General features: G+C 38.7%; 2 protein-coding genes across 3 annotated transcripts; one reads left to right on the top strand and one right to left on the bottom strand.

Moving 5' to 3' along the window:
• Window positions 1-63: 63 nt before the first annotated feature.
• Window positions 64-27,899, bottom strand: LOC148419296 (uncharacterized). Of its 2 annotated transcripts, none has more exons than XM_088424474.1 (11): window positions 27,740-27,899; window positions 24,013-24,097; window positions 23,732-23,903; window positions 23,140-23,319; window positions 22,956-23,063; window positions 22,761-22,876; window positions 20,908-21,041; window positions 18,728-18,796; window positions 18,533-18,604; window positions 6,874-7,065; window positions 64-671 (listed from the first exon to the last, which is right to left on the bottom strand). In XM_088424474.1, exons 1-11 carry the CDS (start codon window positions 27,752-27,754, stop codon window positions 522-524), a joined length of 1,293 nt encoding a protein of 430 aa, XP_088280600.1. In that variant the 5' UTR covers window positions 27,755-27,899; the 3' UTR covers window positions 64-521. The 2 variants fall into 2 exon arrangements, with proteins under 2 accessions (XP_088280600.1, XP_088280601.1); XM_088424475.1 differs by lacking the exon at window positions 27,740-27,899 and adding an exon at window positions 25,262-25,623.
• On the top strand, window positions 25,311-26,785 carry b9d2 (B9 domain containing 2). Its single transcript, XM_088424476.1, has one exon. It carries the CDS (start codon window positions 25,633-25,635, stop codon window positions 26,158-26,160), a length of 528 nt encoding a protein of 175 aa, XP_088280602.1. The 5' UTR covers window positions 25,311-25,632; the 3' UTR covers window positions 26,161-26,785.

Genomic DNA, 27,899 nt, shown 5'->3' with positions numbered 1-27,899 from the left:
TCTTTAGGAAGCTGCACTCAACACTGACCCAGGAGTAAACAGGACGGACCTTTAGTCAACCTCTTGCATGAGACAGGACCAGCACGATCCTTTGTTTTATTGGGGAGACAAAATTGTGCCGTAAAGACCTAGAAAATCTTAAAATGGAGGAAAAAAACACAATACAATAATTGGCATAGCACAATGGGACATAAGCACTCAACAACGTGTAGTCAAAAAAAATGAAACATGATAGTTAATAAGACTTAGCTCATGTACATTTGAAAGACGACGAGACCGCCACAATTAAAAAAAAAAAATGAATGAGGCAAAAAAGTTGATGTTTGTAGATGATATTCTTTGTAAGTTTGCTCCAACCACACTAAACTAAAAACCAAACGTGCTTCGCATAGGCAAGTAGGAAAATGTCACAGACTGCGAACATACTTCATCGGCAAAAATGACTCTCGCTCTCCCAACCACCTCTGCAACAGTTGTCTTTGACGCCTTTCATGAATGTCCCCGAGTTATGTCGGCGAGCCTCAGTACGGGGCGGCCGGTGCCCAGCCCGCCTCATCTGGAAACGTTTGCACGTGAGATGCAACCTGGTTCTGTAAACACTCCTTTAGCTGTAAACACTCATTCAGCTTCTCCTCTGTCTGCGTCAGCCGCTGTTGCAACATGGACACCGTCTGGACAGACAAAGAGGAAGAGGATGATGATAATAATATGATGAAGGGAAGCGAGATGAAGAGAGAAGAGAGGAGATGAGGGACAGAGGAAAGAAGGAGAGATGTTACACAAGCATATGCAGAGTGACAAACAATGGCTGTAATTTTTTTTTTTGCTTAGAAAAGGTCTGCTTCTGCCTTGCACAAGACACTTGAGACCAGATGCATATGGATGAGTGTAATCAGCAGAATCCGCAGACTACATATGAAAACTCCAAAGATGAACATAAGTCAAGTTCTCATTTCAAAGCAATTATTCCCAAAGGAAATAACATCAGTTGCCAATACATCGCATAAACCTTCATTAACTATGAACAATTTCTTAGCTTTTTTCTACTAGTGTTGTGTAGATTCAAATGAAACTAAATGAAGTTAAAATGAGTAATGAATATACAGTAAACCCCAACAGAGACTGACAAGCACAGTGGTTCTCACGAGTACCAAGGGTATGAAAAGGCACTTCAGGTGGTACGCAAGATTTTAATGGGGTTTCTGCAAGTAACGGCAAATCTAATTTAATGCTTGTAACTCTCTGACTTTTATAGCTGTCGTGGAGCCCAGTAAAAATTGATTTTTTTTTTTTACATTTGAAAGCCAACAATGACACTGAATGAGTTGATGCCGTAACAGGAACAGCACATTTTTCAGTTTGATTTGGGAGCAAATTAACTAGAACAGAAATAACCATATTACTAAGCTGCATTATAGTGACTAATTTACAAAATTTTGCATGTCTGTATTTTGCTTTATATGGATGTGCATTGTCATCAGTGGTGCAATTTTCCGGCTATTAAACAATCTACCAGTGAAGCAACTTTACAGCTGTTACACAACCTACCTTCTGAAGTTGATGGATTAAATACCCCAAACCATACCACGTTGTAGTTACACAGATGAATAAAGCAGACATGAATGCCACAGCACAAGCATAGGTAAAAGTATTGCAAATTACTGTCTACTCCAAACACACTTTAACATTTCAAACTCGATCCATCCACTCATTCATTTACTTAATGGTGCCTATCCCAGCCGTCTGCTATCGCAGCAGGCCGGGTACACCTTGAACTGGTTGGCAGCCAATCAGAGGACAGAATGAGACAACCATTCACACAAACATAACTAAGGGCAATTTGGAGCGTCAAATATACACAACATGGATGTTTTGGGGAATGTGTGAGGAAACCGGAGTAACAAGAAAAAAAAAACACAGAGGCACGGGGAGAACATGCAAACACATGGGAAGGCCGGAGCCAGAATTGAATCTGCAACCTATGAACTGTGAGGCGGACGTGCTAACCAGTCTCCCGCTGTGCAGCCCCATTTCAAACTTATCTCATCAATAAATTACCTATTAATAGATTACTTACAGATTTGGTTAAAACGCCAAAGATGCTCCACAACTTCTAGTAAACAACCCAGATTAATATCAGCTTCTCCCCAATATAAAAAGATGGTTGTCTCTAATATTTCAAAAAACTTCCTTGATACAATTACTGTCTTACTTTACTATTAGCCAGGGCTTGACTGCACTTCATTGCGTGACTTTTTTTTTTTGTCAAGCAAATAGCAAAAAAGGAGCTTGAATCGGTATAATTGTGAAATAAATCGGGGTTACCATGTTTAAATCAGCATCTTCTTGGTTAACTAAATAGGGGTACTATATATGATCCATCCATCCACTTTCTAGGGCCGATTATCCACAAAGGGTCGCAGGCTTGCTGGTGCCTATCCCAGCTGGCTTCAGGAAGTAGCCGGGGGACACCCTGAGCTGGTTGCCAACTAATCGGAGGTCACAGAGGCGAACGACCATTCACGCATCCAATCACACCTAAGGACAATTCAGGATGTTCAATTCACCTGCCATGCATGTTTTTAGTGTGGGAGGAAGCCTGAGTGCCCCGAGGGTACCCACGCGGGCTTGGGGGGAACATGCAAACGCAACACGAGAAGGTCCGAACCAGCTGGATTTCAACTCGGGTCCCTTTAGCAGTGAGGCGGACGTGCTAGTCACTACCCCCGCCTTATATGATTGATATTCAATCAACTGAACAGCTCTAAATGCAGCAGCTAAAATGTCTATAATAATAATGGAACCATTTCTGGTTTCTCTATATTTGAAACAAAACAAGAATTGTCTGGATAGTTGAGCTTCAGGATAAATATGCCTTTCTACTAAGTTTGTGTAGAAGTGGTGTGCACATCTCTGTTAAGGCCTGTCAAAAGCTTTCAATGCACTGCAAGTGAGGTAAATAACAGGCTAGAAAGCGTCCAGGCGTTCTCTAATGAACCAAGCACATGTTGCTGGTGCCAGTGGTCCTGCAAGTTCAAGGCTCAGCCGTTCCTTGATTAAATTATTTGTGACTGCAGCAAAAAGGGTATATATCTGTTATTTAGCTGTGGTTTCATTTGATTTCCTTTGTTTTTGCCCAAGATTGATTGATTTGTTATTTGAATTTTGAGTAGTGCCTGAAGACATTCAAGACAGGAAAACAATGGTGAACCATTGCAAAACCAGGCGGCGTAATAATGACCACAAATCATCCAGGCGGCACTTTTACGAGAATGGTTAGCGAAGAAAAAAAAAAAAAGATCATCTCAAGAGGCAGAAAACACTAACATGATTGTGAATGTCTCCCTTGTGTTGCCTGGTGACAAACACAGTGCAGCAAGGAAGCTCACGACTTTGGATACAGCCAGTGAGGAACATGTCGATGTGTCTCCAAATGCCTCTTTGAATGATTCAAACAAAAGATCCTATTTGCAGATTTGGCTGGAAATAAAAAAAACAAAACATCTTAATATGTCAAACAGGAAACCGCTCATATTTTCGTAGGCTCTGGATGTTGCTTTGTTGCATAAGATTCTCACTTTTTGCCCCAAAATTTTCACACAAAGTTTACAGTGATCTCCACAGAATTAATAAAACAAAATCTAAAATTACATGATACTGGAATCTCATCTCAAAGTGAATCCAGTTTGTGTTTATTGGACATGACTCATTCAATGCATCTTACTTTGTCCATCGTGATCTAAAGGAAGGATGATTTTCAACAGGTTGAGATGAAAGTATAAATAACTCTGTTTATGGAAGGCTGCCTGTAAATGTCAGCAGTGAAGCACTTTGCTCTGAGGTCAGCTTAGATTTTGCATGCAAGACAATTTATTTTAGGTGAAACCAATCAATTTTCTACAAAAGAATGGGGAAAAAAGGACAAAACATTTTTGTTGAAAAAGGAAGTCTACTCATTATTTGGGTAGCTTGGTTCTTTACATTGTCACAAAAACTATTCTGTGGGTCTTAAAATATGTCAAAAATGTTCAAAATTGGCTGACAATATGGAAAACTGCTCCGATAACGGACGGCAGTTGTTAAGAATTAAAATACTAGTATTACATTTTCTTTGTTGATTTAAAAAAAAACAGTTGCATAAAGAATAATTTAGGGTAATATGTTGCATAAAAAATGACTTATGCTCTCATTAGTGATCAAATTAAGTGAAGGGGACCCTTGATTACTCCACAAGAGGCAAAGGGAACATGTTAGCTAAAGTAATTATGTGTTATGAAACTGTCCTACATTGAGTGAATATTGTGTGAGCCTTGATAATGATCAGATTCTTTCTCAGTGATTTTTTTTATGTTTTTTGGTTTGATGTTCAATAGAGCTTTTCCATGAAGCTATTGTCACGACTTGTGGGGGCCTCAAATTTCTTTTACACCTCTGAGAATCTTGCCAAATTGAAATCTGCGCAATAAAAATGAACATGCAGTCTGTATTTTGTGATTGGCTTTGAGTGATGTTCAAATGATATTGTAAGGATCGAAAAGTATGGTTGAAGTGAGGTTTGAAGAGTCTCAGGCTTTAACTTAAAACATGGCTATGGAGACTGCATGTACTAACCCCCTTTGTTTCCAACTGAACCAAAAAAAAAAAATTGAAACAGTTGGCAGAATATCAGGGCATGCAGAATTCCAAAGGAGTCAAAACAATACTAGACTACAGTCATATTGCACAGATAGCACAGAACGCTGATCAGAGTATTTTTAAAAAATGCATTTCCAAAGACAAGGTAACTGAAAAGACCTGGTATACTTTAACATTGACATTAAATGAAACAAATATTTCTATATTTATTGTTAGTCCTCATCAAACCAAAACAAAACAGAACTACCAACTATGGATTGGCAAGCAAACTGTGAGTAAATTGCCACGTGCAATTTTGATTTTCAGATATGGAGCATTTGTAGGTGAGGGGCGTTTTCTTAGGGGGGGGTGTCATCAGACGAGAAATCTCCTGTTACTCAATCCATCCAAGCAGGGTCAATGCGTATATATCTTTCTCCCAGGCTGTTCTCTAGATCAATAATACCCTGTTTATCTTACCAACCTGATATGGCCCCCCAGCCTTACTAATGTTATTTGTGTGAGTGTGTGTGCAATTGTGCCCGTGTCCCCAGGCTGCAGCAACATGATAGGGGTCCACAATTTTCATTTAGGATAGGAACCAAAGCTTTCTGCCCCTAAAATAGAGAGAGTCATTTTCCTGTTCACTCTTGAAAGTATTATACTCCCCACCGCCTTCAGCGCTACCGTCCTTGTGTTACATGCAAAGTCTTATTCCTATGGTTAGGCCCATGCTACGCCTGACCCAAAAGGAGGATTTAGTGTTGATGCCACACTGCTTCAATAGAAAATGTGTTAAATATGAAAGCTGTTGGGGGGTATACACTTTTGGGGGTTAAATTCAACCATCTTATGTCACTGGTAGTCTATGATCTTCTACAACAGGAAAACTAATTCTTGATTCAGAGAAATGGGGTTAGTTAAATTTCTATTGCAACATGTTTCTAGCAATCACAATTTGACTTTTCCGCACAGCCACAGACGACTGATGTAAATTCAAAAAGTAGTCAGGCTTAAGTGAAAAATAGTAGGTATAGGTTGATACTTGGCACTTACATATAGTGCTGTACATCTAGAAGGGGGAAAAAAACAACAGACAAGCGGGTGGGCTAGTGGGTGGACAAGTGAAAAACAGCAAAGACAGCAAAGTGTCTCTCTTTGGAAGCTTCTGTCGTATGCTGAATAATTCATTGGCTTCTCTCAGGTTCCTCGACTGTGAGTTACAAAATGCTGAATGGTGAAGCAAAAAAGTAAGCATTGGCAGCTATTTGTCTTCTCCTGATAGCAAGGGTTTTGTTACAATATGCCAAATTTGCCTTATTTGATAGCTTGTTTGTTGTATTTTACAGTAGGAAAGATTGTAGTGAAGATGGACATCTAGTGAGGCCTTCATTCAGTGACTCTTAAATGTGTCAGATATTCCTATTGGCACTTTATAGTATGTGTTCACTATTCAGACTGGGTAAAAACGTGCATTCATGGTGAAATGTGAAAGGGGGGAAAAAGCATGCAGCAACCTGCCTCGCTGAGCTATTTGCTGCATTTTTTTTTCTTACAGAATCCCATGCAGGTTTCTACACATGTTCATCCATATGTTTGACTGCACAGATTCCTCTGTGACTTGTGGCATTAACAACATCAAACTTAAAATTTGTAGTCACTCCAATTTTTGGTGGCATTTTACTCCAAAATCAAAGCGGCACCATTATGATATGCAAAATATACCCACACTTACAACATATTTGTTTTATCAGAACGTTCTCACCACAAATTATTGACTTCAGTCTTTTTGTTTAGTTTTGGGCTATATTGACAAGGCTTGGAAACTATAAATGAAGAACAAAGCTTGAGAAGTAGTTATAAATAAAAATCTTGCTGAAAAACAGTTGCAGCTATGAAAGCAGCTTGGCAAATACCTCCTCACATTATCCGAAGAGTCATAATTCATGAATCAAATATGGATAAAACAACACAGAGGGGCTTGCTGCTGACAATAAAAAAAAAAGAGGATTACAACCGAATCCATATTGGACACATTTTTTTGTGGGTGGTAATGTTTGCTTGAACGGAACAAAATGTGATTAATCAACCAGGAAGCAGTGCCAAGCACTGTAGACGGAGTTATGTAATCGTTTGTGTCCATGTTGCTAAACTCATTTATGGAATACTACTTGGGAAGTAAAAGGAAGCTTTTGTACTCGGGTGCGTGAGTGGGTGGTGTGGTGCAAGCCATGAAAGATGAGCCTGACGTCTGCTTACCTGAGTGAGAATATCCAGTTGTCCCATAATGCATTCAAGTGTGTTGGTTAGGCCAGAGGTGGTGCTTTCCACAACTGCATGCCGCGCTTGGAGCGAGGGCTGAGTCGGGCCGTGGACCTTTGCGTGGGTGGTAGTGGAACAGGTGCTCGAATTCCTTTGGGTGGTGGGATGCATGGCTCCATCGTAGGGTCTCTAGGTTTCAACAAGCCAAATTTAAGAGTTTTGAGACATTTTTTAAAACCAGAATGAAAACAAAACCCCAAATCACCCAATTAGATTTTGTTGAAGGCTTTCTCTATATAAAATTAATGTAAAATAAATCAAATGTAAAACATGTAAATGTAAAATATATATCAAATACAAAAACTAAAACGTCTACACAAGACAAACATGAAATAATCCAGAATTACATAAAATATCCACTCTGTAGAAGTGTGACGATAAAATATATGTCTATCATTTTAAAAGAAATGAAAAAACAAAACAAAACATACCACGAACTTAAGTGTTGCCACACTAGTTGCAACTGAGTGCATTTGTGTTCTTCCTTTAGCCAGGTTTTAGTTTTGGAAGAGAAAATCTTAAAGTCCAAGACAGATTTTATTTCTGAAGGCAGTACGTTCCAGAGTTTAGTACAATAGCAATCCTATAAGGTTGACAGTAAAAAGTATGTTGTGTAGAAAGGGACTTTTAGTTTGCTGAACTTATACTCTTGTGAATGTTCTACAGTACAAATTCACTTTAGATGGATTTTAGAAGTAATGTAGCAAGCAAATAAGTAGCATTTGCACTCTATTTGAATCATTTATTTATTTTGTCTACATATAAACAACTTCATAAGTTGAGTGTGTGTGTGTATGCGCGTGGGTGTGTATTTAACACTTTCACTTCCATTGGGACAATGCATCCCTCAGCTTTGAAAAAAAATCGCAGTGGGGATAAGAATCATAGCAATAATATGATATTGATTATTGTGAGAAATAAATGACATGATCAGGGTCTTCACATAAACTGGTAGCCCTTTGTATTACTCGGTACCAAAGAAGTAGCTCTCGATTTCAAAAAGGTTGGTGACCCCTGTGTTAAACTATTCACAAAATCAAAATGAATAGTCAGTTGTAATTTTTGTTTCTACTAATTTTTATTTTTATTTTTTTACGGTTTGCATTTTTGTAAACCCTAACCCAGAAAAACCCTAATCTAGAATCTAAAGCACAATACACAACGAGCCAAAACTACAGTAGACTCCAAATACAAATAATAATGACAGGGAACAGCAGTACACCCTACAACCAAATGCATATGCAAGTTTCACTCATACTACAACATGTCGAAGTGACTCAAAACTCAAAGCAGGAGTATGCCGCTCTTAGTGCGTGGCAAATGACTTCTTTTCACTCCCTACAAAATAATTACCTGAAAGCATGCCCAAACATGTGGTTCAAACTATATGTTAATAGTGACAGGCTTATTTTCTCCAGGGTTTGGTAGTGAGCCTTATGAATCAGAACTCTGCAATGGCCTTAAATTAATCAAAGGAAATAAAGCTGACAACCTAAAAAAAAAATGTAGGTTAGTTGTCATTATTCAATTTACATTAAGGAATCTATAATACTTAAGTTAAAAAAAAATCTGTTGAACACCCATAGATTTGCAGCCACCATTTTATTTATATGTCTGATTAATGTCGATATTTTTCCTCTGTATTCCTGCCATATTTGTGAAAAACGCATATTGAATGCTAGTCAGCTTACTGTTTGTTTTATAAGACTTTTTGCGGTTAATTCATTTCGCTATAGGGCTATACTTTGTCCACCTTCACTGTATACTAGACAAAAGGATACTAAAATTAGTCAGCTAGTTTCAGTAAAAAGTACTTTTTCGTCTCAAATTCGTTCAACAATTAATTTTTTTTTCCATGCACAATTAAAACCTTTAAAAACATGATGATGACGTCATATGCATTTAGGGGTATAAAGAAACAACCAATGATGGCTCTGTTTGTGAACGTCACATGACAAAACCCAAAAAAACAGGTCAACGGTGATGTCTTTCCCAATTGTTTGCAGGTGGAAAAGTTACTAATTGTACATGAACAATTATTTTGCTATAAATGTAATGATACAAAAACTACTAACTTTTTGCTGCTATAAATGGTCCAAGAAGTTTAGTATCCCTTTAACTTGTTGATACTTAAGATGTATATTTGGATTGCACAAATACCAATCTCTATTCATACATGGACTTGAAAATGCGTGCAGGCAAGCAGAAAATGTAGTCTAGCATGAGACACCACATGACTGAAAAAGTCTTTCATTACAGTTGACATTTGAGTGAAACGTGGCAAGGCCAATAAAAAAAAAACAAAAAACACAGTTTGGTCTTAAAACTGTCACTAAACTGAAGCAATTCTCGAAAAAGTGTTACGACCTGAGCAAAACTTATTTTTTTGTTTCTGAATAATATTATATCCCAGTTAAAATAAGATGTAAAGTCATTATCAAGTACCTGCACTCTGTATCAGTGAGTACTCAAGTTTAAGAAGTTGTATGTCTCATACTCAGTCTGAAAAAACTAATATCGGCACTTCACCAGTTTGTACTGTATTGCAACAGCTGCTTCACTGCTTACAAGGGGTCACCACAGGCCAACCAAAACAGCTTATATAAAACAGATCCGTCTAAAATCTAAATATCCTTATAACGCCACTGAAGGGGTGAGCATGTCCTGAAGTTCCCTCAGTGTTGTTTATATGAAGATTGCAAAAAGTGCAGCAACATTATGGTGTATTATGCCTCACTTGTGTACGATCTCTTATTATCCAGTGCACACTAAGGCCTTGGCACATGATTCACATTATCATATGCATTAAGAAACAGTAGAGCAAAAAGCCATTCTGATTTATTACCATTCAGTTGTTTTCCATTCCCCCTCCTCAAGAGTTCACATCTGTATTCGGTTTACATCACCCTCCTTCTGAAATTGGAATCGGACATTTTCTTCTCTTCCTTGCACTGATTTTCTTATGCATGTTTTAAACAATCAATTGGTTTCTCATTTCTAATTCAAAAATAGACCAAAAAAAAACCTATCTGGGTATTGTTTACATTCAAGACAAATATATTTCAAACAATATAGCACTTTTAAACATTTTAATACAACATTTTACGAAGGCAGTTCCTAAAGTTGAACATGTATTACAGTACAAACACCTTACACACACAGTCAGGCAAAACCCTGATGTGCTCAAATGTAAACACAAACTCTATGTGCACACCAACTCAGCACACATAGTAACCACCACCCTACTAATGAATTACCTGGAGTGGAAAACCAACAGTGGAAAATTTCCTGAGGCCCAAATGAAACTTTGATTTGAAAGCAGTCATCCATCAATGGATCTTGCACGGTGCACTACAAACTACACAAGCACGGGCAAATACTGACACACAAGGGGAGAAGGTTTTTATGAGAAGACACGAACACAAGCTGGGACACAAGAGCATGGCAGGGTTTTACAACTTGACACAAAAGGATGCTGAAACCTGAAGAATTCTTCATCGCTATGAGACTTTTTCCAACCCAGGTGTTATTCATAACATTGATGGGGGCATTTTATTGAGGTGCCAAAGCTCTGAAGTCATGCAGCCTGCTTCATTGGCATCCTTTCTCCAAGCTAGCATTACCATTATAAGTTATACATGTTCCAAGGATGAAAAACTAGGAATGCGAGAATTGTGCCATTATATCGAAGTAGTATTTAGCAACATTTTTACTTCAAGAAGTTAATAGAAGTCGGAAAACCAAAAGAGGTATTGCTCACTGAACAAGGGGAATTTTTTTTTTCTTGAGAAACCACAGCTCCGACCATGCTAGACCTACAAATAAACAAAACAGAAACCTGACTATGAAGCAAACATTGCACATATCCCATTTTTTAATATATAAAAAGACATTGTGTCAGTCAACAAAAAAGCAAGTTACTACAGAAAGTAATAAAGACGAACTAATGGAGATATATAGAAAGGTGGAGCGCATTTCCATTCATTTCAAAGTTACTAGCATGCTAAGGATGCCACTTGTAACAAGAAGCTTCATTATTTCATCAAAAGGCAGCCCTAAAAAAACAGAACAGTCCAGTTACACTCAATTCAATGCTCTGTGAATGAAATGACCTGGATGAATGAGAATGTTCACAGGCATATAAGAAGTTTCAGGGGGGGTCATGAGGTTATGGTTTTAAATCTCGGCTTAGACTTAGCCTTATGCTTATATCATGTTCTTTCAGTGATTAAGTAGAGTTCCCATGGGAAGGCTATGGATGGAAAGATTGACTATTTAAGGAAGAGTGAGCCAAGTCAAAGACCATGGGTCGCAAATCACTTCAAGTCGCTATGGTACCTGCTTTGCCAAAGAAATAAAGACAGGAAAGACTGGAGGTGGCTCCAAAAGCTACAGTGCCTGACGTATGTCTTGTCACTTGGGTACAGGTTGACATTGAGTTCCCCTCAAATGAATTTCTAATCCATTTTTTGACAGCTAATGACTGATTTCAACTGGAGTTAAACTTGGTGGCGTAAAAATCGTGGTCTGCGGTAACAACTAGTATGTGGGTATGAGAGAAATATGCAGAGTGGAAGGCAATATCATTAGCTTAAAATACCAAGATTAGCCACCTCTACTAACCATAAAGGGGGTCAAATTGTGCACCAAAATGGCACTCCATCACAAATCCATATCAACATCTATGTTTTTTTTTTTTTTAAATTTTAATATACTAAACAATTTGTCAAGGCTTTAGCGTTCATATGAGCCATTTCTCAAACCAATGGAGCTATTAATAATATGGCTGTTCCAACAAAATGGGTAAGTTTGTCACTTACATCGTTACATCGCTCTACAACATCTAGAGTTGCATTTGATCAAACCCGCCATGATATTTATCACTGTAAAGCACAAACATTTCTTTGGACCGCCCTTTTCCCTTTGCTTCGTTACAGCTTCGTTCACAGAAGTGAACCATTTCCCCATGCTCTTACCTTTCACCCTCCATGTTTTCCATTTATGTTCTCTCGCTCAACTGGCCCATTATCTGCCCCCTTTGACTCCTGTTACGATCTAGTCCTCAACTATGCCCAGCTACATCCCCTCCTTTATTCTCTCATGTTCACCTTCCATTTCCTGCTAGCAAATGCAATAAATTCACCACTCTACCTAATGAGCTAATGATATCAAATATCAAGATACAGTGAAAGAACCACACAGAGAATAGCAGAGATGATCAAATAACGATTTGTGGATTACTTCACTGCTCCATTAATGGTGGTTATTTAAAAAGCACCAGTACGTTCTATACTTTAAGTTTCACTTTTGGTTAAGAGTCGCCATATTAATGTTGTTCAAAGACTCTTAAAAATGACCATTTTATTGCCTATAGCAGAAAAATATCTACATTATCTATAGTGAAAATTCTAGCACATTAATTTTAGTTGACAGTCAATTGAGACGGGAAGGCCTGATGATTAAGTCCCTCATACATTTATTTCAAAATGTGCTCAATTCTAGCACTGGCAGATGCATTTTTGAACTGACAGTTATACAACTGATTTTAATTGATGAAAGACTGTCAGGCAAGTTTGTTTTGATTGATGGGTCATTTTCTAGATTTTCTTTGCAAAGTAAATTGCATTTCTTAAGTTTAGTATCTCTTTTAAACCTTTCTATGCCGATTAAATATCCTATTCTCTATACGGAATTTTTACTGAGACTTGGACTCAACCACTCTACTATATCAGGGAAGATGTATCTTCATTTCTCTGTGAGTGACTTTAGTTTTGCTTGTGTGGCGTTTTAGGCCTTTATATAATATTACTGTCGCATAACTTGTTGCACTCAAGATTTTTAATTAGGTCTCTCTAACATAGGACTTTATAGCACCATCTGCTTAGAATGCCAGAAAGGCTTCAGTGTACTCTACATTACATCATCATTTAGGTTTGGACCCCCACATCATGGCCAGCAAGGAAGGATCTTCAAAGATTTGTTTTAGTAACTTCAAAGAGTACCATGCAGCATCACAATGAAAACAATAGTGAAAAACAGAAGTTCATGATGCTACGGAAGTGTGGTCTGTCCCGCCACATCCAAAAGCCTTGTAGTGCATTGGAGTGTGCATGCGTGTGTGTTGAGCTGTGAAGGGAAGCCTGTTGCAAGTGTGCAGCTCGTCTGCCTGTACACGTGAGCGGGAGAAAGACCCAGATGTGAAGCTAGAGACGTGGGGGGAGGTGGGGGAGATTAGGGCGGATGTGATAAGAGAGAGCTGATCTGCCTGTCAGCTATGGATGGCGCTCACGCTCACACCAACACACACACACATGCATATACTATTTTCACACAGCAGCAAAGACTTGCTCAGCTGTGGTGAGTGCTGAGGAAATCAGAAACACTGCAACCACACACAATCTCAGTCTACGGCTGGGCAAGGGGACGTTTTAAAGCTGACTTATTGTGTTGAACAAATAGGCCCGCGTGTTTCTGGCGTGCCCATGACTGGCAAACCAACATGCAGCCTCGCATCCAAGCACATAAACGGATCAGCATATCAAATGAGCTACTTTGGAATTCCCCGTGGATTTGATTCTGAGGGGGGTAGCTGCAACAGTGAGTGGCCTTTCCCTCCATGGGTTGCTCTCATTAGTAAATCTCTTCCTGATGAAATTAATTATAACCTAAGGCAGGATTGGGCTGTGAGTAGATGCTGAGCATAGCAGGGAAGGATATTCCAAAACACCTTGGTTACGCATAAAAACAAAGACAGGAGGCCTTAACGGGGCACTAAACGTACTTTCTTTCCAAGAATACGTTGAATGTGCCCCTGGCAGATCAAACACTGCATATTAAAAACACTTTTCTGTAGAGCTTTGACAGCCGAAAAAAAGTTGATTCACAGCTGTATATACATAACAGTATCATCAGCATAAAAAAGCAAATTAGTAGGGATGGGATGAGCCACAAATCCCACAGGAAAAAAGGTCTCAAGATATTGAGACAAGATGTTTGTAAAAATTTGTAATGTAAAGTAATGCGTAATACAAATTTTCCAATTTTCAAAACGTTTTATTTTACTTAACAGACGACAACAAAATTAACAGTCTGGTATGAAAATGTAAATATAAAAGGAGAGCCAGGCTCGACACAATTTTGGGGTGCGTTTTACTGTATGAACAGTATCAAGCATCATATTCTCCTGTGTACTCCATGGCCAAAAGACAGCCAAGAGAAAAAAAGAACACATGCTTTGTAGGGACGAGTAATGTCGTGACGTTCTAAACTCACCCGCTCTTGTCCCATCCCTACAAATTAGCATCGGACACATTTAGACCAAAGTCATTGATATGAATGATAAAACAGAGGGGGCCCATTACAGCACCCGAACTGAACAGTATCAAATGCACAGCACATAGAATAACACCATAATACATTCCTTATTACATTTAAATCATTCAATGTATAGACCGCATAGAATGTTGAGCTATTTGTGCTCATTCTGGAGGTAAAACACATCCATGCATTTCATTCACTGCATTATCCCACATCCTAGCACCTAAGTGAGGAAAATTTACCTCCTGTCATTAGAACAACTCTGCTTGTTGGTTGTTGACGCCCAAATCCATAAAACATTTGAAATCCATGTTTAAAAGAGCACTGTTTAAGAAAGAATGTGACATTTTTTTTTACTTCTTCCCTTTCCTTTCAGGCGACACACACGTGGCAGATGAAAGAGGCGCTATAAATAATCAAGTCTGAATGGATAAATAATACATGAAAAGAAAAACCGAGGAAGGCAGCACTTCCCTGGTGCGTCACCTGGCATCGATGCAAATGCTGCAACTCGTAGGTGACAAGTGAGTAAAGAGAAAAGATGAATGAAACTCCAGAAACAAACCTTAATTAAACATTGATTATTTGTGTGCATGCATGTACGAAAAAGTCAATTGACAGAAGCCCCCCTCCCTTTTTTTTTTTAAAGCTACAATGTGTAAGATTTAGAACGTTTTTCATTAAAAAGGAATAAATTAAATCATTATAAATGTCAAAAACCTGCAAATAAATCTGTTCTTAATGATCAACAGTATGTTTTACATATAATCGTAGTGAAAAACGATCTAAAGCTTGCACATTGTCCCTTTAAGGATAGCCTGGTTGACGAGAATAAAACTTTTTGTCCGGTTCTCACATTTCCCTTCTGGTGCTAATCTTGCATTTCACTTCCACAAGTCAATTCAACCCAAATAATTAAAGTGGCAGCTGATGGAGGTTGGCTTTTCTGCATGTGTACGCATTTGTTGAGGCAGGTGACCCATCGGGTATGAGAAAGTGCAAAGATTGATCACTGGCTCTGGTTTGAATAGGCAGAGTAGCGATCAATATGGGCAAGAAGAAAGAAGGATGTTGAGTGTTGAGGACCTTGGCTTTGTCCTTGTTGATGTAAGTAACACTGCTGCAGGTTGAAATGATTGAAATCTAAACCTTTCCTGAGGTTTCCTCCTCTCCCTGCAACCACCTGCCCCTTTCAAGTGTGAAAGAGACATTTGATCAAGCATTTTAATATTTAAAGAGAACTAATACCCACAATGCCCTACGACCTTGTTTACCTTTTCAGAAAATAGTCCGTCAATGTTTTGCTAAGAGAGTGTGCATAATCTGTTAAAAACAGGTCTGAGCTATCCCTTCAGAGTCTTTTTTAAATGCCAACTTGGAGGGGATATCCTGAGAAGTGCTTAAAAGGATGTACTGTGATTAGTCATAATAAACATCCTCAATACCATAAAAGCATTACATCTAAATGCAATGACTATGCTCTCACCAGTGCAGGTTCAGTTAATTTTTAAAATAATTTTCAACAACCAATCACACTCACAATCACACCTACAGACAATTTAGAATGTTCAATAAGCCTACTATGCATGTTTTGGGAATGTGGTAGCGATACCTAGAGAAAACCCATGGGGGCATGGGAAGAACATGCAAACTCCACAAAGGAAGGCTGGAGCCGGAAGCGAACCCATGGCCTCGGAAATGTGAAATTGACGTGCTAACCAGTCATCCACGGTGCTGCCCGCTAATAAAAATGATTCCAATAGTTTATGTGACATTAAACGCACTTAAAAATTAAAATAACGTACAAAAATAAAAAATATATATCAATAAATCAATCAAAGACGTAAAGATAGAAAATATTTGCATATTGGAAACTCCTGAGTATGGTTTATACATAACATCAAACCAAAAAAGGTGGTAGAAGAGTAAAAGCATCTTATAAACTTGCAACTGTCTAGGGACATATTAAGGAAAATTGGATTTTTAATTGCTTGTCTAAAAAGTCTCTGAAGTGTGTGGGCATTCATGTGTAAAATTACACAATCAAGTTCGTTTTTTACAAAACACCTTTTTCCAAAAATGTGCCTATGAGCAAACTCCAAAATTTTGTTGAATTTTGGTCTATTTGCACTTTGCAATCGCAATGAGGTCACACCTCCATGTGGGATTTTTGTTTTTTTTTCTGGTTTCGGGTCAGCTCTGCCTCACCCAAAGTCAGCTTAGATAAGGTCAAGCTCACCCCATGAAGAATGACTCTATAGAAAATGGATAGTTGCATATTCTGCTTAAAGCCTTGCCAAATTCATGAAGTGCTCTTGATATAGTTTTCCCAGAAGCCTTTGTTTAATACCACAGCCAGTTACAGTTTCTGGCAGTAATCACACACATCTGCAACAAAAAATGTTTGTAATCAGTGCCACAGGCAGAAAGATGTGTTTTTGCAATTAGTCTTTTTTTTTTTTTAACAGAAATTAATGGTGTTGTAATGCATTACAAACATAAAATAGACACAAACACATAAATGGCTTAAATGTCTGTGTGTCTGGATACTTTCAGCATCAGTGACTGGGGCATTTATTGATGTTTGGTGTGGTATCCACACAATAGAAATGTCAAGCAAACATGTTGGATAACATTTTGTAGGATTTTTGTTGTTGTTGTTAATACAATTGCAACATTATTCAAACACTGTGTAGGGAAGAATTTCATCAAGCTGACTTGGATAAAAGCCAACAAACTCAAACACCAATTTTCCTTTTAGGCAAACAGAGACTGCATTTTGTCAATATACAGTATTTGCTTTGGCAAAGTTCTGATAAAAGTTTTCCATATGCTTATATTAATATCACATTGAAGAACGCTGTCCAAACATGAACACAGATTAGATGAATATGCAAATTTCTTCATGAAGTCAGAAAATGGAGATGAAAGTATTGCACATCAAAGTGAAAATGCAGGACCTGAAAAATATTGGGACGTCCTGCGTTAGAGGTAAGGACGTGAACTACAGCAGACTTCAAAGGCTGCAATGTGCTTAGAGGGGAAAGGCAGCATGAAAATGCTAAACACCGGGGCCATCTGTGCCATGTGGGTGCCATGTGTTTATTTTTGTTAAACGGTAAATATTTGCATAAACCTGCATGTGAACCTGTTAGATTATGTTAATGCAGTATGTAAGCATACAATTTTCATTGTATATGAGCACTTTGCTGCATACAATTTGTTTTGCAAAAACCTGGTGCAGTACCCCTCGATAACGTTTGAAAATTAGGTGTAAGCAATGAACTGATGTGAATGTCACATTTATTAGTGTACACAGTAGGACGACTGATCAATTTAAGCAATTAATTCAATTTTACTTTTAAGGCCGAAAATTGTTTTTAATCGACTGCAGACACCATCAGACCACAGTTAAGTGAGAATAGGTGTAGGAAAAGAAAAAAAAGTGGCTAATGGGACATATGACAATGAACATGGCAGCGAATATACGATCAGGTTTACAATAGTACTGTTACTGTTTTTTTTTATTAATGAATTGAAAAAGGGAATGATAAGTTGTTTTTTTAGTCAAGTGGAAAAAAAATATTTTCTAAGCTTTCTTCTTTAAAAGAAAATTCTAACTACAACATGCTTCATTAGCTAAAAAAGAAGAAAGAATCCCAAAAAACGAAAAACTGACAGCAAAACTTCTATAATAATTCCATTGTCATTTGCATTTTATGCAAGAAAAATGGAAATGTACTAAATATGGTAGAGCACATTTTTTTGGAGAAAAGGCCATATTGCGGAGTGTGCCTGTTCTCCCCGTACTACTGCGGATCTTGTCCTGGGACTCTGGTCTTCTCCCACGTTACAAAACTATGCATGATAGATATATTGGACACTCCAAATTGCCCTTAAGTATGATTGTAAGTGTGAATGGCTGTTTGTGTCTGTGTGCCATGTGATTGACGGGGTATCCCCTGCCCACTGCCCAAAGACAGACAGATGGGATAGGCACCAGTAGGCCAACGACCCTAGTGAGGATACGCGGCTATTGAAAATGAATGTATGAAAGTCCATATTGCCCAGTCCTAATACTATATGACAGCATCTTCCTTTTTTTTCGGTCTGTCTGGCATCTTTTTCGCATCATTGATTGTTATTACTTATTTTGCGTTATTTAAAATAAATAAATAAATGGCCATTTTTCAATTTTGTTAAGATAAAAGAGGGTAAACACTCTCTAATTCTAATTTGATTGGTACTATAGTTGGCTTTAGAATATTAAATATGGCACCTGGCGGGTGGGACAAGTGGCTAATCTGGCTGTGTCACCGCTCTCATCAAAGTTGCTCTTCCACACCATCACCTGCAGGTCAGAAAAAAATTGATTGCATCTTTTTTAAAAAAGAGCATGCATATGAATGGTTTTAAGAATACTGCTTCACTATATAATGCAACTTAAAAGCTCAAACCCATTTGAACTTATTACCTGTTCATCCGAACCTCCAGAGGCGAAGTACTCTCCTGTTTTGGAAAAGGCCACGCAATTTACTGGACCCTGCGGAGAAATAGAGGAGAGATCACGTTGTATCTTTGTTTCATTTGACGACTCCTCTGCTAACTACGGACGCTGCATGGGTGCATGGGGAACAAATAAAGAAAGCAGAGACACAGGTGGGCAGGGGTCAAACTCTGGTCAAAGCTAGCAACGAACACCTGGGGATGCAAGGACAAAGGAATGGAAAAGCAACACACACACACACACACACGCGGTGAGTGGAGATAATAAAAAGGGAGCTGTGTCCTATGCACGGCTGGCACCCAGACAGGCCGGTTTGTGTGAGGAATGCTTTCCCAGAAGCACCTGAGCGAAGCAGACAGTGTCACTATGGCAACGCGACGACATGACAGACAGTATGTTCTGTTTCTGCTCTGACTAATGCCTGCTGCCAGGCTGGCACTTGCCACGACTAGACAAACACACATTACTGTACTTTTCTTTGGGTGGACGTTCAATGATATGTGCATTCTTCAGCTATTTACCCTGACAAGCGCTCGTCCCTCTTTGCATATCTTGCCCTGAGCAGAGCCTGATCATAGCTCTACCTGACACGGTACCGTAGAATTGCATGGCTCATGACCTACGTAGAATAGTTAATTCCAGGAACATTTTGACACCACCATGTGTAGTGATGGAACCGGTGGCATGACCATAGATGACCTCATCTGTGTGTTGAAATGAAAATAGAGGTAAGCACTATATAGCACTTGATGCTCAACTTGTAGAAGCACCATCAAAAGTGCAGTCACATTAACCTTAGCAGCCGTACAGATGGAAGAGGTCCCTAATCAGTGAAATATATGTGAAAAATGTTTTTCACCAGTAATTTTAATCTATCTGTGTTTGTGGTGACAAAGCTATGGCGAGGGAGAATGCAAGCAGCTGTACATTCTGTTCTTCTATTGTTATTATTGTTGTTGTTGACTTGGCTATTGTGTACTGACCAGCCTGGACAGAAAGCACTTGCACTGAAAAGCCGACCGCATGGCTAATTTGCATGAAAGCAGGCCAAATTGCTGCTGTATTTTTGATTGTGGGTACAAGTGGTATGCAGTGTGGGTGGTGAGTGTCTGTTCTGCCATTTAAGTGTAACAAGAAGTCAAACAGTGAAACAATAAAACAGAAAATCCTAGACAGCTGGCTCCTGTTTTTTTGCGTGTGTGATTTAAGAAGTCTATTTTCCTGAATCATATCATCATCATTTGAATTTAGAGGTTCTGCTGTACTGTGAGAGCTCTCAGCTTCAACAGATTGGAGTCAGTGCTAAGCCAAAAAGAACAATGAGACGAATGGAGAGTTTGCACAAGAGATGACAACTTCAGAGGAGTGAAAAGGGGGTTATATGGATTTTTTTTTTAATTGGTTCAAAGAATATACTAGTGGCAATTGAGGAAGGAGAGCATCACATATGGCACAAAAATACGTTCAATCGATAGGTTTCCATTGGTTGTTAAGCCTACCAGTTCAGTCTGGTCTACAGTGAAAATATTAAAGCCGTGGAAACAGACAAAGTACAGTTAACGTTGGACAAAAGGAAAGAGCTGAAACAAAGAGGAGGAAGAAAAAGAGGAGGAGGAGAGGCACTACACGAAGAGAGGAAGAAGCACGGTACTGTTTCGGAGATGAGTCATTATGAGTGGGCTGCCTGCCTGGCAAGTACTAAAATAAACTGTATACACACATACAAATGGGGGAAAAAAAGTAAATGAACATATTGTATACATGCGTCAAGGAAGAAAACATGCAGCAAGATGGTGTGCAGAGTGGAGATTGGAGAGCAATACTCATGACTAGGGCACACTGGACAGACTCCAAGGAGTAGACACTGTTCTTAAAATGCTGTAGATCACTGGTGATGGGAAATTGTGTTTTCCTTGGAATGTTTTCAATGTTATCATGTGAAAATGGCAAACATTGCATTAATATGTAAGGTGTTTCATATATCTGCCCTTGTTTAAACGTTGCTGTTTATCGTCAAGAAGCATTGTCATGATCAGTCGTTCATCAAATAGATGAGTATCAACATACTAAAAATAATAATAATAATAATAATTGGTGACCCCTGACCTGAATCAGCAGAAAAATAATTCAGGTGCATATATTTGTACCTGGTGTCCGTGCAGTGTGAATAACAGTTTTCCCTCCACAAGATCCAGTATCTTGGTTGTGGAATCGTTGGATGCGGTGAGAAGGAAATTACCAGACGGATGGAAAGACAAACTGTTCACCATGCTATTGTGCACTGGGGAAACACACAGACACACATAAACAAATACATAAGTGGCATAAATAATAGTATCTGTCTCTATTTACAAATATTGTAAAACTTTTCTTAAACTTAAATACAGATGTATAAGCTGGCAAACAGGGCTCCATGTGAACCGCAGAGACCGGGTGTACATAGTTAACATACCTGCATAATTCAAAGCATTTCCTTATTACATGATCGATTGTCTGTGTTTTCTCCACTCCCACCCTTTTATATGTAGCATTCATATTTGAATTTTGAACTCTTTCTCACACTCTAGCCTAATGGTGGCCCGACATCATATTTACATCCACACAAACGATGTGGATGGCAAGCTCTGATAATAACATTTGATTCATGTCGGAATGCACTGGAGTATTTTGACTCAAGACAGACAAATGAGCACAGTGGGTTGTCCGAAAACCACGGGCGCCCTCTGTTGGCTAAAACATGATAGCGGACAGCTGATAGCTGTCCTCAAATGCACTCACCGACCATATTGTTAGGATAGGAAATTTGGTCACTTCAATGTATGATGCAAACTACAAGCCCAATAATCATCACGAGCTATTTTGATAGTGCACCTGTATTGAATCTCATTACACGTGTAACTTATGGTGTGGTAGCTCGGTGTAAATGAAGGAAAACACATGACAGTGAAACCTCCAAAGTGGAACACAATCTGTTCCATGATATTGGTTAACTTCCAATTAATAATTAAAATGTCTATTTTCCCATAACAAACGTAGTAATATAGAGTAAATTCACGAGTTCCAAGCTGACATTTGCCATTATGGGCGGGCAAAATTTTAAATACCGTTTTACCATGTACGTAAATTGTTGAGAATTATTGTCACATGTTTAGCCTAACGTACAAGTATAAATGTAGCTATCAGGCGTAAAAGTATAAAGTTAACCACACATAAGACAGTCACACACATGCACACAAACAACATAAAGCAAAACTACTCAAAATTTGAAGACAGTTGCACGTGTCAGATCAGTTCAATGCTACACAATCTGCTACAAATTGCTACAATCTACACTTTTCTGGCAAAATTTAAACAGGGGTGTGTTGACTTCTTCCACTGTTATTTTAATGAATTGTGATTGCTGATGATGGATGGAGCACCTATCCCAAGTGAGAAAAACATGTTTTTTTTTTTATGTTTAAGTATTTCACAACATGTTGATGCTTTGGATGCTCCCTTAGCTGGCGTCACAAAGGATTACAATTTACTTTTTCTTTCTTAAGAAATTTCTCTTGGCTAAACTCCAAGTTTTGACCTTGGAGACCTTGGGGGTTTCCCTTATGTGGTTTACATTCAAATGACAGCTAAAGCAACCGCCACAAAATACACGAAACAAAATAGAATTTAATTAAGCCCCTTAGCCCGAGTGAATCATATTTTATCACCACCTTAATTTTACCACATCAGCCTGGGAATTTGTGGACTCAACATAATGAAGCACAGGAGGGGAGGAGGGGTATTGTTACAGATCGGTCATTATCCATTATTAGGTTGCACATCTGAAATCCATTAAAGGGAACTAATTAAAACCAGACAGCTGTAGAAAGACCAATTGGCCTCCCTAAACATTTAAGTTAATGGCAATAAGAAAATCATGAATGTGAACTAATCCAAAAACAAAGTCAATTGTGGCCTTAAATTCAACAGACTGCTCTTGAGCAAAATAGCGACGTGTCTTTACCTTGGTAATGCTGAAGCATCTTATACGATCGAATGTCCCACACCTTAACTGAATTGTCAGTACTGGCTGCAGCGATACAGGTTCCACTGGGATGGAAATCCACATGGTTTGCATAACTTGGAAGACAAATGGAAAGGAAAAATAAGTGAAGGATAACATGTCTGCTTTGAAGAAATTCTCCTAACAAATGTGCACCCTGCATGTTCGTAGAAAGAATGAATGCATTCTCTGCTGTTCTTGTCCCATAGCTTTATGGTTCGGTCATCACTTGAGGAAATGATCAAGCGGCTGTCTGGAGAAAACCTGAAAAAAAAAAAAACCACACATATATTGAATAATGTTGTTGAAGGTCAATTTGGATTTGCAAAATCTCGCATACTTGGCACAGCGGACCCAGTTGATATGCTGGTTGAGGGAGAAGAGGAACTTTTGTCGGTGGACAGCCCACACCTTGACCGTCTTGTCATAAGATGCCGTGACCAGAGTCTGACCATCCCCAGAAAAATTCACACTGCGTACGGTAGCTGAGTGAGCTTTGAATACAGTTGACTGAGCCTTCCTGTAAAACACCCAAACAGAAACACAGGAGTACAATATGTGCAATACATTTAAGCAAATGGTTTTATTTGTTGATATCTTAAAAAAAAAAAAAACACTATTAGGTGACGGGGATTGCAACTGAAGAGTTTTACTTTTGTTTTATTACTCTGCAGTTTTAAACTTGAATGACAGCTAAGAATGTGAAATTAGATGTTAATTAAATTGGGTTTTGTGATAGGAAACTGTGAGAATATTGATTTTAAATAAAGAATTTAAGGTATTCTTTCCCGTTTGCACTGTGCAAAGCATTGACATGCTGCTGATTAACAATCTACTGCTTTAAAATCCAGTTATCTCATCCAATGTACCATAGATAACATTTGTAGTAAATAACTACCAGTAATTTTATACCCTGACAGAAAAAAACCTACATATTAGGCACCCAAAGACGAACAGTCTTGTCTTTGGAACAGGAGGCAACCAAGTGTCCCGAGGGAGAAAATTGAATGGAAGTGACGGCATCTTCATGCCCCTCAAAACGATAAGCACGCTTCTGAGGGTTCATGTTCCAAATCATCACGCTGCAGTCCGCGGAGCTCGTGGCTGGAGGAAGATGAAAGAGAGCATGAATGGGATTACATTAACAGTTGTCAGAAAATGTGTATCAAATTTAAACACAGTTTCATAAATGTTTAAAAATTAGAGCAGTTACCGATGTGTTTCATGTTGCTGCTGAAGTCCACACCAGTCACGGCATCTTTGTGACCCTTGAAATTACGCTCAAGTGTCGGATCCGGCTATGTGGATAGGGCGACAAATGAAAATACTGTCATGCAATACATTTCCTGGGGTTTAGCATGAATGACTAAAAACGAAAGATGTTGCATGAACCCATAATTAATGGCAGACTGCAAATGGAGCTTAGAACACGGCTGTAAATTAAGATGTCCACAACAAAAACCTTTAAGAATTGTTGCTTTCCATGCCACAGTATATACAGTATTGAACTGCTTGACTCCAAAACAAAATGATTCGCTGCAAAAAAAAAGGAATAAAATGAACACAAATTCTTAATTTGTAAATACATCTCTTATGGCCAGATGTATAACATGCTTTTAACACCACTTTCAGTGTAATAGGGGCTGGAGCAGCAAGAGAATGAAGTGTACTCTACCATGTCTTGTAACGTTTGGATATTGAGAAGGTGGGCTCTATTTGCATACCCATTCAGGAACATGCATATTTACATTTATGTGTATTTTGTGCACGTTATACCTACTTTGTGGCCACAAATTTGCAGTTTGAACATTATTAACAACCCAGAGACCCGAGAGGAATGATTACTTGTTCAATCAATTACTTATCCTCAAGTTATTGCAGTATTCCCATGCTACATCACGGTTCGGTTATTGCGGCTTTACTCTATCGCGGATTTTTGATTATGATCATGATTTATTCCTCTTGTAGGTTTACATTGCTATGTTCTTGCAATTTTTCTTTAAAAAAAACAAACAAGTAAAGAAACAGTACTTTCATGTATTTAAAAAAAACATTCCAACTATACCACATTGATTTTCATTTATGACCGTGCCTCGCTTATGTCTAGATGTTTGTCCTTTATATATATATATATATATATATATATATATATATATATATATATATATATATATATATATATATATATATATATATATATATATATATATATATATATATTATTTTTTTTCTTACCAAAAGAAACACATTCGAGGGGGTAAATTCGAGTTCTACTTCAGACCGGTTATTTTTGGATCGTAACCCCGCGATAAACGAAGGAAGCTGCACAACTACCTTATAATTACCTCTTACAAATTGCTTCTTTTTTCAACATGCAGTGACGCTTTTTACTTCATCAAATTCCTTTAATTTCTCCACCTTAAACGAATGCATTATGTAGCTTTATCTCGCTATCAGCCTACCCGCATTGTGGCGCTGTTTCGGTTGTGTGTGCTTTCAGACGACGGCGAAGAAGTAGTAGAAGCCTCCGCACATTTGTTAATCGAAGCCGTTCGTCTTTTCGGCTAAGATTTGTGCATCCGTCGTAGCATAAGCCACGCTGTCGTAGTTGTTGCACGGATTCTTGAGAGAACGCTTACGACTTAGAGAATCCACCCAAGTGCAAGGAGAACGTTTGAGACCGCCTGAGACGTAAAGCGCGGAGCAACAAGCGTGAAGGTAAAGAAACGTGTTGCCAGGGAGACGTAAGCCAGTGACGCTCGCGGCTACATAGCTCGCAAGCGAAGGGAAGATAAAGACTTGTTTTGAAACGCCAGCGTGGATTTTTCGTGGTATGGCCGAGCTGCACATCATAGGTCAGTTGGTTGGGGCAACGGGCTTCCCTCAGAACAGCCTCTTTTGTAAATGGGGCGTTCACGTTGGCGGAGCTTGGCGTCTTCTCTCCGGCTTGAAGCAGGGGCAAACTCAAGTCGATAGTCCCCAGATGGGGGACATGGCGTACTGGTGCCATCCTATTGACTTGCATTACGCCACCAAAGGACTTCAAGGTTGGCCCAAGATTCACCTCCAGGTGTGGCACCAAGACACTTTCGGTCGCTGCGAGTTATTCGGGTACGGATATTGCCACGTCCCCTCCAGCCCGGGACATCATCGTGTCAGCTGCTGTACGTGGAGGCCCCTCGGCTCCTGGCAGGAGGAGCTTTCGCGAATGTTTGTCGGCGGGGGACCGCAGCTAAGGAGCCCGGATCTCATCTACAGCGGGGCAGACCGATACAGGCTGCATACTAAGGCCATGGGCACCGTGGAGCTGGAGCTCGGCATCGTCATGAGAAACTTTGACAAATACGGCGTCGAGAGTTGACGTCAAATGAGCGTGAACTTTTAAAGATTACATTTCTTGTTTTTGTTTGTACAGGAGATTTTTTTTTAAAGGGAAATTCAAGTCGAAAATGTCCTTTACAGTTTATTATATGCATCTATTTTTACCCATCCCATTATGCCACGAACGGTCATGGTCGTGTGGTATTCACAGGCTGAGCCTAGATTGGTCATTATCTGAGCAAATGTAACATCATTTTCAGTTAACAAGTAGCAAACGGCCATTCCTTGAATTGAACGTAATTATTTTTATGGTTAAATTATATTCCACAAACGCAATATTAATCCCAATAACAGGTTATTGTAAAGAAACGGTTTGATTTTGACTTGACCCTTATCTATTAACTACCAAAGCGGTGTTTGGCTTGTGCAGGCAATACTGCAGGCTGAACCCAGATACTGTGTACTGGAAGAGGACGTTGACTTCTGTGGCAAAATTACACCCACTCTGTCAAACTGAAAAAATACATGTCTAATATTATACAAGTAATTCAATGGATTAGACGTTGAACAGCATTCTAACAATGTTTTTGTGATAGTTTAGATTTAGATCAACAGTCACGCTTTTGCGCTGCAGTGGAAAACAAAATCAATAAAATGGTGATGTATACAAATTTATGCGTGGAAATTTATCATGTGGTCTACAATTGTTGCATTTTGCATGGATGTCTATTTTTAACTAAACAAAATGTTTATTGTTGCAACAATTATGCACTACAATGTGGTACTTTATTGGGCTTCCTACACAGAACATACAAGAACATAAGGACCAATTGCAATTTATGTTCCAATTTCTAAAGAGAAAATAAGATGTCAAAGATATCAGTTTAACTTTAAATATGATTAAAGAGAATGTCAACATTTATTTCCCTAACAATATGTTCTATGTATGCCAGTGGTCCCCAACCTATTTTGAGGCACTTACCGGTTGAGACACGCAGTCCTTTTGCGCACCGGCAAACTGTCACTAAACACAGTAACTTAGCAAAAATGGACCTCAGGAATGAATACATATTTTTAAAAAAATGCGTCAATAATGTGAAGACAAACCTTCACTTTGATCATAAATTCTGCATCTTAAAAAATATATTTCATCATTACATACAATTTTTGGTCATTTTACTTCCCAATGTACGGCCATTCACTAACATGTAAGACCTAAATATATTACTTTTATTTAGTGTGTAGACTATGTTAATTTGAGTACATCCTCGATATTACTTCCGGGTTTCGCTTGTACTGTGTTGGTAGTGCAATAATCCGAATATATGTATGATTATTGTTTATGCGAGAGAGTTAACCGAAAAATGGACTATTGTCTTGCTAGTTTCTCATCACTCTTTTGTAATTGTACGGTTTCTATTTTGTGTATAGAGAAACTAAAACTAGACTGAATAATCCTTCCCATTTTAACACGTGGACCCGGAAAAACAACATCATAGATTCATCTTGCAAATGTCATTGTCGTTACTTAGCGTCCATTGAGCGTCACTCGCCTCGTTTGACTAACGTAACTTCTACCTTCAAAGCAGCTAACAGACAGCTCTGTTAAACTCTCTTACCAGTGCAGAAGTCATCTTTAGCGGTTCAGGGACGGCGCGGTAAGCAGCGAAGACTTTGAAATTGGTTGTCAGAGTGACGGAATTCCTCAAAAAACTCCCGTTCGTTCTCTCGGTATGAAAATAAAAAGCTAACTGTTAGCTGCTGGCCGGTGACAGCAAT

Source organism: Hippichthys cyanospilos, chromosome 9, assembly GCF_059441005.1.
Source record: "Hippichthys cyanospilos isolate Australia breed blue-spotted pipefish chromosome 9, RoL_Hcya_1.0, whole genome shotgun sequence".
NCBI lineage: Eukaryota > Metazoa > Chordata > Actinopteri > Syngnathiformes > Syngnathidae > Hippichthys > Hippichthys cyanospilos.
The sequence above is the reverse complement of the archived record's forward strand: the minus strand, read 5'-3'. Positions and strand labels throughout refer to the sequence as shown.

What these genes read in the sequence shown, in the direction of transcription:
- b9d2 (XM_088424476.1), top strand. Translation starts at nt 25,633, where the DNA reads ATGGCCGAGCTGCACATCATAGGTCAGTTGGTTGGGGCAACGGGCTTC.
- LOC148419296 (XM_088424474.1), bottom strand. An exon ending in AACTGGGTCCGCTGTGCCAA is followed by an intron (nt 23,064 to 23,139) that starts GTATGCGAGATT and finishes TTTTTTTTTCAG; the next exon opens with GTTTTCTCCAGACAGCCGCT. An exon ending in TCTTTCTACGAACATGCAGG is followed by an intron (nt 22,877 to 22,955) that starts GTGCACATTTGT and finishes TTGTCTTCCAAG; the next exon opens with TTATGCAAACCATGTGGATT.